A 19,377-nucleotide genomic window follows, 5' to 3' on the forward strand; every position below is an offset into this window, starting at 1 on the left:
ATCGCCCGCCTCCTCTTCAGACGTGTCCTCCACAATCTGGCGGTTTTTCGATCTCAGCTTTTGGGGGCGGGAGTGCTTGGTCGCTGCGGTTTCCTTTTCCTCAACCAACTCGGCTGACTCAGCCCGGTCTCACATTTATGAGCTGGGAAGATGGAATGAAGTCAAACTGGTCCCAATTACTGTGGAACAATGGCACCACCAATTGATTCATGCAGCTTGGTCCTTTGTTCTCTAGGCTCATTCACACACAAAGCTACTAAAAATCCGAGCTCCTGTCCTAGAAGGTGGTTTCAATGGTATATAGCTTGGAAACGAGCAATACAGCTTGGCCTGCTTTTCTGCTTCCACGGACCTTGAATTCATAAGCTTGCCCTGCTTTTACACGTATAATCATAAGCTTAGGCCATTGGAAACTTGAATTCAAATTAATTATAACGAAAGAAAAAACTCGTTTTTTTTGTTTTTTCCGATTCCAACTTTACACTTTGAAACTATGGAAAAAAAAAATCAGGAAAAATAATAATTAAAAAATAATAAGGAAAAATTAAAAACATTTCTAGGTCAAAATTTAGCATATCAGCACCAATAGGCAAACCCATAGTCACCAAATTATAATTACATCAATTAATCAAGGGCAAAAGCTCATATAAGTTTCCTCAGTATATATAATTAATTTATCAAGTAAATATAATTAATTTATCGAATAAATGTCTCAAGTACCAATCTTATCAATTTGGGTTCGCATTGTATATCTTTCCTTAATTTCTATTCAAATAATTAGAGAGAACATTAAACAATACATATGCTTTTCTTAATTTTAAGATGCAGTAGAATACTAGCTTTCCCTCTGAATATTGAAGAATAATATAAATAATATTTTGAGATATTATCTAATAATTTAAAATTTTTAATTGAATTAATTTTTTAATATGATATTAAAGCTTGATGACTAAATGATTTCAATTTCATCATTTTTAATTCTTTCTTCTAATTAATAACACAATGTAATGCATGTCTTTGTAAGTTTAAATCTAAAATATTTTCACTTAAAATAGTGTATTAGAAAATGCTATAAATAATATCCTGGAATCTTAACTAATAGTTTAAATTTTTTAATTGAAATAATTTTTTTTGTTATATTTTCATGTCTAAGACAAGAGATGGAAATAGAAGAAGAAAGATAACATTTCTTTTTATATTCAAAATTGTCCTAAAAACATATCTATTAACACTTTTATTTGTTAATAAACACATGATTTTAGAACATGCACCCTTCAAAACTATCCTAAAAATATATTTATTAACACTATTATCCGTTAATAAACACATGATTTTAACATATGAACCTTTTTTAAGGCCGTTCGTGTCCTGTTTTAGATTGCAGGAAGGTATATATTAAAAGCTAATATATCTCGGAATAATTGGATTATTGCACTGAAACGTTTCCTTTTGAAAATTATACATCGATAACTTTGCCTCGATGACTTTTTCCATCCATGAAGTTGTCTCTTCTCTTGCTGCTAACTTCTGCAAAATCCCACTTAATGTAATTGATTACTTCTCGTGTCATAACTCCTCACTTCCTAAAAAACCTACAATTCTCACTGATAGCCATCCTTCAATTTAATTTTATCCTTTGACCCAATTTGTAAGTTGTCCAACTTGAATCGTGTCAGCTAAGAAATGTGTAGCGATAAGTACAGAAAAACTTGGATCCATTCAAAATTGTTCCCCATCCAAGAAACTTCAAAATGGTCAAATATTTTGTTAAGTAAATTCTTAGGAATTTTTAAAAAACTCTAAAAAAAAAATCATGAAGGACAGAAGTCTATAAATACCTCCACATCTCCTTTGGGAGATTGCAGGTTTTAACACTTGAATACATTTGAGTACAAGCTATCTCTGAAGCTCTCCGAAAGTTTAAGCTAAACCCTCTCAACTCTATCTTCTACTTCTAGGACTCTCTACATTTTTAGCATTTGTTTATCAAAATGGCGAACATGCAAACCCCATCATCACCTCCTCAACCTCCAACACATGTAAACCAAATCACCATTCTTAGCATCGATGGAGGTGGAATAAGAGGAATTATACCAGGAACTATCCTTGCCTTTCTAGAGTCTGAGCTTCAGGTAGACAAGAAAACCGGGCTCTTTCAGCACGTATACTAATGCATGTCAAATAGGCATGCAAGATATTGCTTTCTTTTTCATCATAATATATATATATACACTAAAACAAAAAAAGAAATTAAGTTGAATGCCTGAAGTAAGGTTAACACTTACTAGTTTTACATGCATCTGTGTATATATGTAGAAATGTAATGTTAGTTTATTTTTCACACACTGAAAGTTTTATCTCCTGTATGTATCATTGAGTAGTTTCTTTGTGTTCAAATTTACAGAAGCTGGATGGTGCAGATGCAAGGCTTGCAGACTACTTTGATGTGATTTCAGGGACTAGCACTGGTGGCCTCGTGACGGCTATGCTAGCTGCACCGAATAAGCGAAACCGCCCTTTGTTTGCTGCTAAAGACATCAATGACTTCTACCTTGAGAACTGCCCTAAAATATTTCCTCAAGACAGGTGATGATTAATTCTGACGGTGAATTATTGCATTACAACTGATTTTTATCCATGAAGATACTAATTTAACTATTGTGTGCTAATAGCTCTCCGTTTGCCTCTGCTGCAAATCTTGTCAAGACATTGAGAAGGCCAAAATATGATGGGAAATTCTTGCATAGTATTGTCAAGGAAAAGTTGGGAAATACAGAGTTGCACCAGACATTGACAAATATTGTGATCCCAACTTTTGACATCAAGCGCCTCCAGCCAACTATCTTTTCTACCTATAATGTGAAGAATAACCCATCAACGGATGCCCTTTTGTCCGATATCTGCATTGGAACTTCAGCTGCTCCAACTTATCTCCCTGCCTATTATTTTGAAACCAAAGATCCATCAGGCAAAGTTACAGATTTCAATCTTATTGATGGTGGTGTGGCAGCAAACAATCCAGTATGTTTATGATTTATCAATCTTCAAACACTTCTTGAGCTTCTATGAATAAAGAATCTTATATCATTCGTTTCTTTTGTAATTTGATCAGACTTTAGTTGCCATCAGTGAAGTTTCAAAAGCAATCAATCGGGAGGGACCTGACTCCTACCGCATGAACCCAATGGAATATGGCCGCTTTCTAGTCCTGTCCCTGGGCACTGGTACAGCAAAATCAGAAGAAAAGTACGATGCAGAAGAAGCAGCTAAATGGGGTATCTTGGGATGGTTGACTAGTGATCATTCTACTCCATTAGTGGATGTTTTCACACAAGCTAGTGCTGACATGGTTGATTTTCATATTTCCACTGTTTTTCAAGCCCTTAACTGTGAAGAAAATTATCTTCGAATTCAGGTGCTTCTTGATCATGTTATCCAATATATATATTTATTCATGAAGCAAAGTGGGGAAATCTAACCTTATAATACTTGTGAAAAATTAATGCAGGATGACACATTGACTGGAACGCTTTCATCTGTGGATGTTGCCACGAAAGAGAACTTGGAGAATCTTGTGAAAGTGGGCGAGGAATTGTTGAAGAAGCCAGTTTCAAGGGTGAATTTGGCTACTGGTGTCTTTGAACCCATCAATAAGATGACCAATGAAGAGGCTCTCAGAAAGTATAAATGAATGAATAAGACTCCTTGTTTCATCTTGATTATTCTTTTATTTATTTATTTATTAAGTTTTTGTTTTGTTGGTGTAGGTTGGCTAAATTACTCTCAAGGGAAAAGCATCTTCGCGACGCTAAGTCAGCTGTTGGAAATTAAAGCTACCACTCCAAGACATGATTAATAAATAATTTGACTATTCATTTGTTGTTTTATTATTGAAAATTAAATTATTAGACGCAAATAAAATTTGGAAGAAGTAATTTTTTACTTTGTAAGATAGTCTTCGAATAAAGATGCTATGCACATAGCATTCTAGATTTGTAATATTATGTAATTCAATCAGACTTTAAATATTTTATTTTTTCCAGGTAAAGCTGGTTTTTGTTTTATTTTTATTTTGTTCATAGTATTTAATAATTACCTAGATTTTCTTAGAAAAAAATAGCAAATTTTCAATTTCAACCTTTGTATATCAAAAAAAGCTTCAAAGGTAGAATTAGTGGCCATCATGAACTGCAATCCAGCAAGAAGCTCATGCTCTCCTCCACTCTCGCAACATTGGATTTGCAATGCAAATATTAAAAAATTCATCAATTTTTCATCCAAGTTTTTCTCCTCCAGCTTATACTAAATTGAAACCCTCTCGTTTGCATTTAACTCATCCGTATAGTTAATAACTCATAATTAAACCGTATTGTATGCTATGTGATTAACCAATTCAAACTTATTATTATTCAAGAAATTAGTTAAATTAGAAAGTTTTCTTTTTCATAATTTAATAACCTAGATAAAGGACTTGAAAAATTAACACTTGTTAATATTATTATTATTAGTTTTTTTTTATTTCATCATTTGATTTTTTTTTAAATGAGCTTTGTAATTATTATTTTTTGTCTTTTTTATCGGGTTATAATCTCATGACTTAAATTCCATGTTTGATGAGTTAAATTGGATTGATTTAACCCTTTCTATAAGATCGCTTTAAAAAAAAAAAATTATAATATTTTTTTATTTTATTCTTCAAAATTTTATTTCATTCTTTTTCTTTTATATTTAATTAGTTGAGAATTACGATATATTAGGTTTCTTCTTGTGAGAAATTATTTTTTTTCAGGTTATTATGATTATTTTTTATTTAATTTATTATTGTTGTTGTTTTTTTGTTATAATTTAATTTAAATAAAATCAATTTTCTTAACCCAGTCTATAACTTAAATCATATTAAAAAAAAACATTTTTATAATAACTAATTATCATCTTTGTATATAAAAAAAAAAAAATTAAGAACGGCAGGAGAACAGAACACGGCTACACAGTATATTATTATTTTCCATGTCTAATTGTTTACTTTATTGTATTTTTTTTATGTGAGGATGTGACAGTTTAAAATAATGTTTTAATATGTCATCCAAGACATTACAAAAATAATTGTATTCAAACTAAAATACTGCTACTTGTTGGAGTGGATTTTGGTTATGTATAATAATACTGCTACTTGTATTATATATTATTATTTTATCCAAAAACTAAAACTTCTCTTACCCCAAAGATTTTGAGGCACTATCTACAAAGGGAGGTTGACGTGATGATCAAGGGTGTAATTATATATTATTTTTTTTTTCAGATTATCTTGCTTGTAATTAAATGTGTTTTGGTGCTTGGCCAAGGGATCTTCACAGTTTAAGCCCATCATCTGGTGGAGTGTATTCTCTGGACTTGGAGACTAGAGTGAAAAACACGATAAACTTTGATGGTGTTTTTAAAATTAGCATGAAAAGTTAATTTTGATTCTCCTAAAAACTACTTTTCTCTGTGTCCAGTAAAAATACAATGAGTTACGTTCTTCATATCTTTTTAATTACTGATAAATTTGGTGCCAATAAGTATAATATAAAAGTTTAATAGTTTCTTTTTTCTTAAAGAAAGTTTCTTTTTAAATGCAAGAGTAATTCTTTTACTTATTTCAAACTTAGTTTATTTCTACTCAATAACATTTACAATTTATTTTATTGAGAAAAAATATATTTATAAATTGATTTCACCTAAAAATAGAAAAATAATTGAATAATGGACATATTTACCCCCCAATTATCATGTAATTCTCAACTGGCTCAATAACAAAAAATATTTCCCAATTGGATCACCATTTATCAAACATTATCTAATTAATTCATGTTTTAAATTAGATTTATGAAAAAACAAATAGGTTGTGTTTTTATTATTATTATTTTAAAGGCAACATCTTATAGCTAGAATTAATTGAGTGGTGCCCAGATGATGGGTCCAATTGGAAGTTGTTTTTGTTTGCGTAGCCAATTGAGTAATAGTTACTACTTGGGGGACAAATCAGTAAGTATAAGTCAACCAACTAATTTCAACCAAAAAAAAAAAAAACAGTCTTTGACAATTGATTTTTCTTAATACCGAGATTTGTCTAAAGAAATGCAACTAAATTGACATGAACGCATGTTTTCCAAAAAACGAAGAACAAAAGAAATTCCAAAGACACACGCACATGTATATTAGCATGCCTAATTAACTACAAAATAAGAACTTTCGTATTATATTATATGCGTAAAGGAAGGGAATTTCCTTGCATGCTCTTGTTCTCGACATGCCATGATCTTGGGGCACTACCATGAGAAAAGTAGAGCCGCCATTTCAGCTACCATTAAAAAATTTAGAGTTACGTGGCTAAGTTTGATGGATTTTTTTCATTAATTACTCACCACTTTCCTAGATTTGAACTTTTTTATTTGTTTGAAAGTAAAAGGGTTGAAGACATGTGTAGTGTTTTTCTTTGGCTTATCATAATACGGAAAAAAGAAAAAAAAAGAAAAAAAAAAACCCACTAGTTACGACCAAGTTTTGATGTATTTGTCATAATGCCTCAGAAAATCTTTATTATGTCCTTAAAAGGATAGCTGTGGATTTTTCATGAGGAGAACATTATTACGCAAATATAAAGATGAAAGGAGGATGGTGAGGGCATGAAATATATGCATGATTGTTTTTATTAAAATTCAGGTATCATATTAAAAATTTATTTCAATTTTTTTATTTAAAAATTTAACTTATTGAATGTGATTTTAATAATAATTTTATATTAAAACCTTTAACAACGTAACATGCATGTCAAATTTATATAATCCTCGAGATCACCAGTCAACTTTTCTCAAGTATTAATTTTGGCTTCGACATTAATTGTGCAAGTTCGCGAATCCAAAAAGTTTGAATGTTCTTAGCAAATACTATTCCTTGCATAATTCTCTGCTTCAACTTGAGCAATCTTTTGTTAATTGGTCTCCATTCGACGGTCAGTTAACATTATCTTCAAGCACAGCTGGTCTAACTTAGAACAAAGTGAGGAGTACTGGGCAACACGAAACTTCATAGCACAAGTTGTATCATGATGCTAAGAAATTAGCCAAAAATGTGCTGAAGGGCAAAAGAAAACACCAAAGAATGCAATTAATATAATACTTAAAGATTTCGAAAGTATTTTTGTATCTATCCTAGAAAACCAATTTAGATTTAATTTCCAACAAAGCAGTCTTCGATTTGATTCTCTAAGGTCTTTGATACCGTAAGTTAGCGTCTTCTTCTTTGAGACCTCAAACCCCATCCTTCTGTGAGGCTGCTGGGAACAATATTTTGACCATCGCGTGTCCTTTTGGTCTTGAAAAAATTAAGAAACAATTTTCATGCATGGAAACTTCATGCTTGTGTGATATGTGGTGATGAAACAAACAGCCAGGTACTGAATATTCAGGTATAATTATTCCTTACATAAAAAGCTTTTGGACAAAATGCACAATATCATATCTAAAACTTTTCCAAACCATGGGGCACATGATCCCTCAAAGCAGATGGGTATATCTGAAAATAATAAAAATTTATTCGTGAAACCTTATCTAATAAATTAGATTTTGAGCTGACCTAGTTATTTAGTATTATATTAAAAAATTTATAAGAAAGTTTTTAATGTTCAAAAACACTAAGAATTTATAAAGTATTTAACCTCTTAAACTCTTATTCATTGGCATTCCATACGTTTGAATGTTTATGTTGTTTTTGGGTTTATAATTAAATATTTTTTTATATTTTTAAATTTTTTCTGTGTTTGTTCTGTATTTTTTTAAGAAATATTTTATTTTTACATTTTTTATTTGTTGAATCTGTTTTGACTTTAGGTTTTTGTTTTTGGATCAACCCTACCATATCATAACCGGGTCAATTATTAGGTCTTATTTGTTTTTTGTTAAGGGTTTCTTTTTTATTTAAGAGTTTGATTGATAAACACCCTTTAATCCATCGGTGATTATTTATCGATAAATTCAGAAATTATCTGTAAACAACGTTTGTTTCATTCCGTTGTTGCAGTGGCGTTTTCCTTATGCATGCACTTAGAAAAAGAAATGCTAGTTAACTAGAAAGAATAATATATATATGTTGCAAGACTTGCAGTTGAGACAACACGTGAATTGTAGTTTAGAATGATTAGGTGATGCAACTTAGTGGCATGATTGATAGAAATCCCATTGGATTGAAAATATTTCTTGATTAGATTGATGCACTTTCTTGTTAATCAAGCAATTTGAAATCATATGCTTTGATTCAAACCCTAAATAATGAATCAAATGTCCGACTTCAAACTAAATGAATTTCAATTCGTAAAAGGCGACGGTCTCATACAATAGAAAAACTAATATTAAAAAAATTAATTGAAGCGGCTATGTCTTGCCAAAAAAAAATAATTCAAAATTAGTTTGTTAGTTCAAGCAATAACCTAAATTAATATTCAAAATTTTGTTATACTAATATAGACTCCCTACTGTTGATTCAAATACAATTGATAGTTTTTCATTCTATGTTTGTCAAAGAATCATCTTCACATCCCTCGTAAGATCATTGTTTCTATATTAATTTTCTTCAAGCTAACTATGTATATATTTTCTTCATTGTGTTCTGATATATATGGAACAAACTGTACATAATAAGGAAGCTTTATTAATCACAGTTGTTATTAAATAGAGTGTAATATAAAATTATTTTTGGGAACATATATAAAAAAAATAAATTATTGGATTGAATTGGTTTTTTGTTATAATATTATAATATTATTAACCAAGCGATCATATATTTAAATATTATTTTTTATTTTAATTAATAAAAATTAATAATAATATAATGTGTGTTTATACAAATTTTAAACCTAAAAAATTATTAAGTTGAATTGATATTTTATTAAAAAAACATGCAGTTATGATCCTATCAAGACAATTGAAGACTTTGCTTAAGATAAATTATTGTTTTCGATCCATTGAAATCACCTTTTATGCACGGTGTGTATGGAAGTTCAGAAAAATGTTGAATAGACGCAAACAAAATGAAGCTTGGAAGGTGACGATGTAATGAAAAGTCGAAATGAGCAAATTGATAATCACACGCACATTCTAAGTGTGATAATCCAATTAATTTTCCTTGAATGCAATATTATATTCATGGTTTTGTTTGATCGGTCATCGGCTAAGACACGTATCACGAAGCTTGGTCCTTTGTTCTTTCACCCACAAAGCTATTAAAAATCTGAGTTCATATCCCTTTTTCTGACATGAATTCGTCAGTCCCTTTGGTTATAACTTTCGCAAAATCCCAATTTGATGCTAACAGGAGTTGTTTCTTCAAAAATAGATGCTTGAAGTCTTGAACCAAAAGAAAGCATTAAACTAAACCTTAATGGCCATTAGGAATCAAATTGGGGGAAATAACATGTTCAAATCCAACCAGTTGCACTAATGATCTTCATCAACTAACTTTTAGTGCCAGCAAAATACCTACCATTCTAATTCTAGTGTCTGCTTTCTTTGATTTGAGAATTTGGAATGTTCAATTGTACCCTTGGACCCAATTTGTAAGTGGTCCAACTTGAACCGTGTCAGCTAAGAACTGTTAGTGATAAGTACAGATAAGTTGGATCCATTCAAAATTGTTCCCGGCCCATCCAGGAAACTACACAATGGTCAAATTTGGGGGAGTAAAGTCTTGGGAATTTGTTGAAAATTCCAAACACCTTGAAGGGTTAGAGGTCTATAAATACCTCAGCATCCCCCTTGGCAGATTGCAAGGTTACAACAATTAAACTACATTTGAGTATACTAGCGATCTCTCATCAAGCTCCCAGAAAGGTTACAATAAACCTCTTCAACTCTTCCACTTGCTAGGTCTCTTGATTCCCTCATAACATTTTCAGCATTTGTTTTTTAATATGGCTAACATGCAAACTCCAAGATCTCCCCTTCAACTTCCAACTCGTGGAAACCAGATCACTGTTCTTAGCATCGATGGAGGTGGAATAAGAGGCATTATACCAGGAACTATCCTTGCCTTTTTAGAGTCTGAGCTTCAGGTAGAAAAGAAAACGGGTTGTTTTAGCACGTATACTAATGCATGCAAGATCTTGCGTGATTTTGTGTTTTCGGGTACATGATCATATATAATAAAAACAATTAAGTTGAATGCGTGACGTAAGTTTAACACTAAAGAGTTTTACATGCATCAATGTGTAAATATATAGAACTGTGATGTTCGTTTATTTTCACACACTTAGAGTTTTATCTCCTGTTTTTATCACTGATTAGCTTTTCTATTCAAATTTACAGAAGCTGGATGGTGCAGATGCAAGGCTTGCGGATTACTTTGATGTGATTTCAGGGACTAGCACTGGCGGCCTCGTGACGGCTATGCTAGCTGCACCGAATAAGCAAAACCGCCCTTTGTTTGCTGCTAAAGACATCAATGACTTCTACCTTGAGAACTGCCCTAAAATATTTCCTCAAGACAGGTGATAATTAATTCTGATGATGAATTATTGCATTGCAACTGATTTTTATCCATAAAGATACTAATTTAAGTACTGTCTGCCAATAGCTCTACATTTGCCTCCGCTGCAAATCTGGTAAAGACTCTGAGAGGACCCAAGTATGATGGCAAATTCTTGCATAGTATTGTCAAGGAAAAGTTGGGAGATACATGGCTGCACCAGACATTGACAAATATTGTGATCCCAACTTTTGACATCAAGCGCCTCCAGCCAACTATCTTTTCTACCTATAATGTGAAGAATAACCCATCAACGGATGCCCTTTTGTCTGATATCTGCATTGGAACTTCAGCTGCCCCGACTTATCTTCCTGCCCATTATTTTCAAACCAAAGATCCATCGGGCAAAGTTAGAGATTTCAATCTTATTGATGGTGGTGTGGCAGCAAACAATCCAGTATGTTTATGATTTATCAATCTTCAAACACTTCTTGAGCTTCTATTAATAAAGAATCTTATATCATTCATTTCTTTTGTTCAGACTTTAGTTGCCATCAGTGAAGTTTCAAAAGCAATCAATCGGGAGGGACCTGACTCCTACCGCATGAACCCAATGGAATATGGCCGATTTCTAGTCCTGTCCCTGGGCACTGGTACAGCAAAATCAGAAGAAAAGTATGATGCAGAAGAAGCAGCTAAATGGGGTCTCTTGGGATGGTTGACTAGTGATCATTCTACTCCATTAGTACGATGTTTTCTCCAAAACGACGTCGTTTCATACATTAAAAAAAAAAGACCGAACGGTGCCGTTTTGAACGGCACTGTTCTTCTTCTTCCTCCCGAACGTGCAGCATGGGAAGAAGAAAACCTTTGTTTTTTTGAAAATCTTCCCGCCTCTCTCTCCTCGCGTGCTTTGACCCGGAGCCCCGCGCCCTTGAACGATGTGAAACTAGGGGAGTCGCGCCTTGGTAGCTGCGCCCGCCGACCAACCAATCGGCGCTGCCCCGCTCCCCATGCAGCCATAATAAAGCCATGCCCTTTTGCCCCTATAAATAGAGAAGGAATCGAAGAGAGAGAGAGGGGAGGAAAGGAAAAGAAAGGAAAGTAAAAGAGAAGAAAAAGAGGGAGGGGACCCTGAAAGGATGAGAGAACTCGAAGAGAGAGAACGAACGAGAGAGAGGGAAGAGAAGGAACAAACCGAAAACAACAAAACAACAAAACAAAAAAACAAATCGAGAACAAAGAGAAAGGATGGAACAGAGAGAACCACCGAAAACGAAAAAAAGAGGAGAGGGGAAGAGGAAGAAATCTCTCTCTCTCCGCCGTTTGAACAGCAGCATCGCCGCTTGGAGCCACCGTCCGTGAGCCACGACACCACCAACGACCGCCTCCTCCAAGCCAAGTACAGTCTTCTTCTCCCCTGCATTTTTTTCTGCATGTGTTTTCCTCCTGCTTGTAGAATCGTTCTGCATGCAGGAGGAGGGGATGGGAAAAATAATTCCCCCCCCCCCCGTTGGGTAGGCCCAGCTTTGTTGTATTTCTAGGCCAGACCAATTCTGACCCAGCCTTGCATGTCTGGGTCGGGTCTAGCCCAGCCTAAAGAGAAATTTTGTTGGGCAGAGATCGGCCCACTCTCCTTTTAGGCCGAGATCGGCCCAACCCCTTTTTGGGTCTGATGTCTGGCCCATTTATTTGGGTCGGCCCAGCCCATATAATATATTATATTATATATTATAATGTTTTATATTATGTATATGTGTGTGTGTATATATATATATTATAAAAAAAAAGAATTTTGAAAAATCTTTGAAGAAATATTGATGATTTGCCTGCATATTTTTGTCAAAATGGCTTAATATTGGTTTGTATTTTTATATCGTAAAGATACAAATCCAATATTAAAATACCTGGTTTTTGTCAAAACATAAAAAAAATTAAAATAAAAAATGTTTTGCTTTCAAAAAATTCTAAAAAATCCTTAAAAATATTGCAGATTTTCCTGCATATTTTTATTAAAATGGCTTAATATTGGGTTTTATTTTTATACCATAAAGATATAAATCCAGTATTACAATACCTGCTTTTCGTCAAAACATCAAAATATATATATAAAAAAATGTTTTGATTTTAATGTATACAGCCTAGTCTCTCCAATATATATATATTATAACATCGTATTTTCACACAACAAAGAAAATTTCAAAATAATATATGTATTAGCATGCATTTTGGCTTTAATAACCAGTTTATTCAAGCCATGAGAACTAGGCCAATATTTCAAAAATTCCAAAAAAATTATTGTGTTTTCTTTTAGTATTTGGGGTTACAATCTTATACGTAAGACGTATTCCAAATATTAAATTCTTTTATTAACATCAGAATTACCCATTAAGATAAGGATCTCGTTACCGATGAGGATTTTTCTTGAACTATACCAACAACTAGGAAAACACGAAAAGACCTTAGATTTTATCAGACAATAAAACAATGCAGCTTACCTTAGATAAGGCGTATTTGGGGTGCTAATACCTTTCCTTTACGCAACCAGTCCCCGTACCCGATCTCCGAGACCAATTAGGGTTCCTAGTGACCAAAATACTAGATAGCGACTCCCATTCCATTTTTCACCAACAAACGACAAGAATTCCTTGTCTCCCTATATTTGCTGAATAGAAATAGAGATTTACATTTTAGATTTAAAGTGGGATATATATATAATTTCATCACGATGCCGCACACGTGCGACACTATAATACGTATTGGTTACACAAAAATAATAATAATATTATTACCTATTAAGCGTCATTACCTGAAATAGGCTGCATTGCTAGTTTTTTCTTAAATTGCTAAAGGTTTGTTTTATTCAGTTTTTTATGGCCTGCTCATAACATTTTATCCAAGGGCTTGATTGTATGATTTCAGAACTTCAGTGACTAGATTGCAAATGGCCATTCCCATCACACAAACGACGCCGTTTCTAGAAACCAACCATCGCCTTCTTCGTCTCCTTCCACAGGAACGGTTTCTGCAGTAATGGCTTTGAAGCCGTTTCAATTGCAGAGATGCTTGGCATTCCCTGGCTATAAAGCCAGAGAAGATGAGAGAGTGCGGAGGAGGGGGGTTGGAACAATGAACCGAGAAGAAAACTGAAACAAATACCCAGAGGCAGCAGACCAAGAAACCCAGAAACAAGAGAACGAAGACACTGGAACACGAACATGGGGATCACAAAACCAGAGAAAAGAAACTAAAAAACTGGGGAGAAAGAAGGATGCAGAAGACGCAAGAGACTAGGAACGAAAAACTGAGGGTAGAGAAAAGCAGAGGAATGACACAGAGACGAGGAGCAGCCCCACCATCACCTTTGTCCCTTCATCTTAGAATTGAAGGTGACAGAATCTAAAACCAAGAGCAAAGGAGACGCAAACTCAGCCCATCGGACGAAAGCGCATGGACAAGAACCGGCGTTGACCGTCGTCTTCACAGTCCTCAGCAACTAGCCTCCAGAACTAGAGGCAGCAGAACGAAGAAGCATAAAAGGAAAAAGAGGATACATGCAGAAGGGAAGAACATAAGCCGAAGAAAGCCACTGTGACCAGAACCATTGTCGCTGCTACCTTTGTTGTTTTCGGAGCTACAAGGTAAGTAAGCTTCTCCTTCCCGCTTTTCATTTTAATTCACCGGTTACTGTTTACTTTGGATTTTAATTCATTTCCCTTAATTCCTCTATCTGTCATGCTTTCCTTTGATTTTTGCCCAGCCGGGTCACTGATTTGGGCCAGTGACCAGGCTGGGCTGGGCTGGGCTGGGTCCAGTCCACCCCATGTGGGCTGAGCTAAGCCCAGCCCAAAAAAATAAAAAATAAAAAATAAAAAAAACAGAAAAATAAAAAAAAAATGTGTATGCATGAATAAAAATAATGTAAATTTATTGGTTTATTCACTGACGCCAGAGTCAGGAATAAAAATACCGGTTTAAATTTATATTATTTTTATTCGTTGTATTTTATTTTATTTAGCTAGAAAAATAAAAAAAATATGTGCATGCTTAAAAATAAATTTATTTCTATTTATTTATTCACCATCGCTAGAGTAGGAATAAAAAATATTGATCTAAATTTTTTCAGCTACGAATTTTTACCAATGCTAGAGTTGGAATTATTCGAGCTCGAATATTCACTGGCGCCAGAGTCAGGAATATTATAAACAAATCATCATAGCATAAGCGAATAAATATTTAGCAATTAAAGACAAAACCAACAATGCAGTTTGCCTTAGGCAGAACGTTTAAGGGGTGATAATATCTTCCCTTTTACGTAACCAATCCCGAACCATAAAATCTCTGTTGACCAGTTAGGGTTCCTAGTGACCATAATACTAGGTGGCGACTCCTCAAACAACATCATTTCCCCTAAAAGAACCGGATGTCAGAAATCTGTTCTTTTTCCATAATTCAAGATAATTATTTTTAGGGCCGCCGCGATGTCGGATGCGACACAGCTTACCTTAGGTAAGGTGTATTTGGGGTGCTAATACCTTCCCTTTACGCAACCAGTCCCCGTACCCGATCTCCATGACCAGTTAGGGTTCCTAGTGACCAAAATACTAGGTGGCGACTCCCATTCTATTTTTCACCAACAAACGACAAGAATTCCTTGTCTCCCCATATTTGCTGAATAAAAATAGAGATTTACATTTTAGATTTCAAGTGGGACATATATATAATTTCGCCGCGATGCCGCACACGTGCGACACTATAATATGTATTGGTTACACAAAAAAAATAATAATATTATCACCTGTTAAGCGTCATTACCTGAAATAGGCTGCATTGCTAGTTTTGTCTTAAATTGCTAAAGGTTTGTTTTATTCAGTTTTTTATGGCCTGCTTATAATATTCCTGACTCTGATACTAGTAAATATTCAACTAAAAATACTTTCAATTTTGGCATTAATAAATATTATGTAACAAAAAAAAAATATGGTACTCCTAACTCTGACGCTCGTGAATAAATCAGTAAAATTTAGATTGAAAGCCAAAAAGATATTTCTATTATATTTTTTTTAGATAAAGAAAAAAAAGACATATATATACTACATATTAGATTCACATTTCATAGTATAAGTCTACAACCCAAAATACTCAGTAAAATCTTTAAAAAAAAAATGCAATAGACTCGCAAATAAAAGGTCCTCAAAATTTTTGGAATTTTTTTTATATCTAAAAAGGTTTATTTGGCTAGATATCAAAAAAAAAAAAAAAAGTGAAATTAAAGGAAAATGATATGAGAGTGTGTTTAGCAAAACACAAACTCTTAGCCCAAAAAAATAGGACACCTGGGCTTAAGGCCTAGGCCTAGCCTATTTTTCTATGATTCTTCTTCTTCTTCTTTTCCTCTTTTTAGGTTGGATCTAGCTCAGTCGTATGGGTTGGCCTGATTTAGTAGGCTTGGCTTTCTCATTGGCCCGACCCAATCACCAAACTGGCCATTATCAATAGGCATGCGTGAATTGTTCAGGCACACTTGTTACAAGAATAGGGTAATTAAAATGCCAACGGGGAGAAAGAAAGCTTACTTGCTTCAGTCGTTGTTGGAGACGAGTGTGTTTGGGAGTGTTATAACGTTGTTTTTTAAAATGTTTTTTACTCAAATATATTTTTTTTATTTTTTAAAATTATTTTTAATATCAGCACATCAAAATAATTTAAAAGTACTAAAAATTATTAATTTTAAACAAAAAAAATTAATTTTTTTTCATATATTTTTAAAACATAAAAATAAACATGTCCAAGGCTGAGGTGATGCTGGTTTGGACGACGCTCCTTTTCTCCTCCACTTCGTTTCTGTCTGTTTCTCTCTTCAGTCGTCCTTCTCTTTGGTTTCACTGTTTTTTTGTGTTAGTTGCTCTCTCTGTATGGTCTTTCCTCTGTTTTTTTTTTTTTTTTTTTCGTTTCTGGTCCCTTTATATCTCTATGTCGTCCTCTGAGCTCTCTTCATCCTTTTTCTCCCCAGTTTCTCCTCTCCTTCCTTTGTCTATGTTTTTTTGTCTTTTCGTCCCCCCTTTTGCTTGCCCTCTACTTCTGCTTTTGTAGGGCTTCTTGAGGGAAATTTGATCATTTTCTTCCTAGGATCTTGATCTTCGTGTAAAGATAGAATTGACTCCATGTTTGGTTGGATTCGGACACCAACAGTCCCGCCATTGCTGGACTGTTGGTGATGGTTTCCTTAGCGTTAATGGCCATAGTTATTAAACCCGGCCCGGGGGTTGACCCGGCCAAGGGGCCGGGTCTCGGGTTTCATGGGTCAACCCGGGTTAACCCGGGTCAACCCGGATTATCCGGGTTGATTAAAAAAAAATAATATTTTATATGAAAAAATCCATGTAAAATATGGGATAAAAAAATTGATTTAAATATTTCAACTTAAAATGATAACATAGTATCTTTTCAAAGTGGGGTTTAAAGCCCTTTCATATATATACTCTATGTTTACATGAAAAAATCATGTTTTTTCAATGTGGGATTTGAAACCCATTGATATATATACTCTATGTTCCCAAGGAAAAAATCATGTTTTTTCAATGTGGGATAAAAAACCTTTTGGTTTAAATACTTCAACTTAAAGGGATAACATAATATCTTTTCAAAGTGGGGTTTAAAGCCCTTTCATATATATACTCTATGTTTACATGAAAAAAAATCATGTTTTTTCAATGTGGGATTTGAAACCCATTGGTATATATACTCTATGTTCCCAAGGAAAAAATCATGTTTTTTCAATGTGGGATAAAAAACATTTTGGTTTAAATACTTCAACTTAAAAGGATAACATAGTATCTTTTCAATGTGGGATTTGAAACCCTTTCATATATATACTCTATGTTTTTTATCCCACATTGAAAAAACATAACTTTTTTCATGGGAACATAGAGTATATATACCAATGGGTTTCAAATCCCACATTGAAAAAACATGATTTTTTTCATGTAAACATAGAGTATATATATGAAAGGGCTTTAAACCCCACTTTGAAAAGATACTATGTTATCCCTTTAAGTTGAAGTATTTAAACCAAAAGGTTTTTTATCCCACATTGAAAAAACATGATTTTTTCCTTGGGAACATAGAGTATATATACTAATGGGTTTCAAATCCCACATTGAAAAAACATAACTTTTTTCATGGGAACATAGAGTATATATATGAAAGGGCTTCAAATCCCACATTGAAAAGATACTATGTTATCCCTTTAAGTTGAAGTATTTAAACCAAAAGGTTTTTTATCCCATATTGAAAAAACATGATTTTTTCCTTGGGAACATAGAGTATATATACTAATGGATTTCAAATCCCACATTGAAAAAAAATGATTTTTTCATGTAAACATAGAGTATATATATGAAAGGGCTTTAAACCCCACTTTGAAAAGATACTATGTTATCATTTTAAGTTGAAATATTTAAACCAATTTTTTTTATCTCATATTTAAAAAAAAAAAAAAAAACCCGGGTCTCGTCCGGGTTTGCCCGGGTCGCCCGGGTCCCGGGTCGACCCACCGGGTCGCCCGGGTTTGGCCGGGCTGTTGCCACAGCCGGTCTTTTATTAAACCCGACCCGGTCCAGCCACCGGGTCGACCGGGTCCCGGGTTGACCCGCCGGGCCGGGCCGGGTTTAATAACTATGTTAATGGCGCATTGTGGCGGCGAAGGAAGACTGTAACAGAATGGGATAGATTTGACTGTGTTGATGGCTCTTAATAGATGCCATTTCATTTTTCGTTCTTTTTTCTTCTTTTGCTGGCGGGTTCCTCTGCTTCAAGGAGGAAGAGGATGAACAGTCCTTGGAATTACATCTTCTGCTGAATTGAGCATCTTCATTTTGCCCCTTAAGCTCTCATATTTAGCCATTGGGCCCTTATTCATGAAAATCTTTTCTTTCTTTTAATTTTGCTTATGGATCAATTGCAATTGGATCCCTAGATTTTAACATCATTTACAAATAAGTTCTTGATTTCAAATTTAATCAATTCAGTTTTTAATTGACTTCTTAACTTTTAATTCTTTCAAAATTACCCCTAGAAAAATCAATTAACTCTCATGTAATATCAGGGCCTATTCACCTTGGTCCCTGAAATTTTAATTTCTTGTAATTTTGATCATAATTGACCCTGAACTTTGATATTCTTCAATTAAGCTCCTGATTGCATTAATTAAATTAATTTAAATTTTAATTAAAGCCTAAAACTTATCAATTCTTTCAAAAAAAAATTGTCAAATTGACTTCTAACTTTATAATTTCATCCTTATTAGTCTTCAACTTTCAATTTGTATTGTCTTGACCCAATTCTCAAATTATTATTTATTTGGAATTTTTATTTATTATGTTTTTTCATTGGAAACCCAAAATTGAGTTATGATAATAATAATAATAATTAAAAAAAAATAACCAATAGGTCAAGTTTCTCCTTGGTCAATTTTTAAATAAATCATTCATATTTTTAAACCTTTTGTGGTTACCTTTTTGGTAATGTAACTAGTTAATTTACTTCTCGTACTATCTTGTGGGTTGAACTAATTTTTTTCTTTAATTTGAGATATTGTTATTAAACACGGTTTAGTGAGTCAAACTTGAAACTCTCGACTCGAATTCTTGTCAAGCTCAAACTTTTAACTAAATTGTGAGAGAGTTATCTTGATATTACTTAATTGATTTGGTGAGTCCCAAAAAATTAAAAGATAAAAAAATTGACATAAAAAACAAAGACTAGTTGCTCAGGTTTAATTGTAACCTAGATGATTGTAAAAAACATGTTATATTGTTTTTATAAAAAAAAAAATTGAAGCTCACATTTGTTTCTTCAAACACATTTTTATTTTAATTA

At 33.4% G+C, this 19,377-nt stretch overlaps 2 protein-coding genes across 2 annotated transcripts; both read left to right on the plus strand.

Moving 5' to 3' along the window:
* Nucleotides 1-1,878: 1,878 nt before the first annotated feature.
* LOC118039392 (patatin-like protein 2) lies at nucleotides 1,879-4,028 on the plus strand. The gene is made up of 6 exons (XM_035046083.2): nucleotides 1,879-2,132; nucleotides 2,405-2,586; nucleotides 2,673-3,021; nucleotides 3,113-3,415; nucleotides 3,509-3,681; nucleotides 3,768-4,028. The coding sequence occupies exons 1-6, from the start codon at nucleotides 1,992-1,994 to the stop codon at nucleotides 3,829-3,831; spliced, it is 1,212 nt and encodes a 403-aa protein (XP_034901974.1). The 5' UTR covers nucleotides 1,879-1,991; the 3' UTR covers nucleotides 3,832-4,028.
* A 5,785-nt stretch (nucleotides 4,029-9,813) lies between these two features.
* On the plus strand, nucleotides 9,814-13,647 carry LOC118039383 (patatin-like protein 2). The gene is made up of 5 exons (XM_035046069.2): nucleotides 9,814-10,084; nucleotides 10,338-10,519; nucleotides 10,606-10,954; nucleotides 11,039-11,266; nucleotides 13,558-13,647. Exons 1-5 carry the CDS (start codon nucleotides 9,944-9,946, stop codon nucleotides 13,645-13,647), a joined length of 990 nt encoding a protein of 329 aa, XP_034901960.1. The 5' UTR covers nucleotides 9,814-9,943.
* Nucleotides 13,648-19,377: the final 5,730 nt, after the last annotated feature.

The sequence above is a fragment of the Populus alba genome, chromosome 17 (genome assembly GCF_005239225.2).
Source record: "Populus alba chromosome 17, ASM523922v2, whole genome shotgun sequence".
NCBI classification, from domain to species: Eukaryota; Viridiplantae; Streptophyta; class Magnoliopsida; order Malpighiales; family Salicaceae; genus Populus; species Populus alba.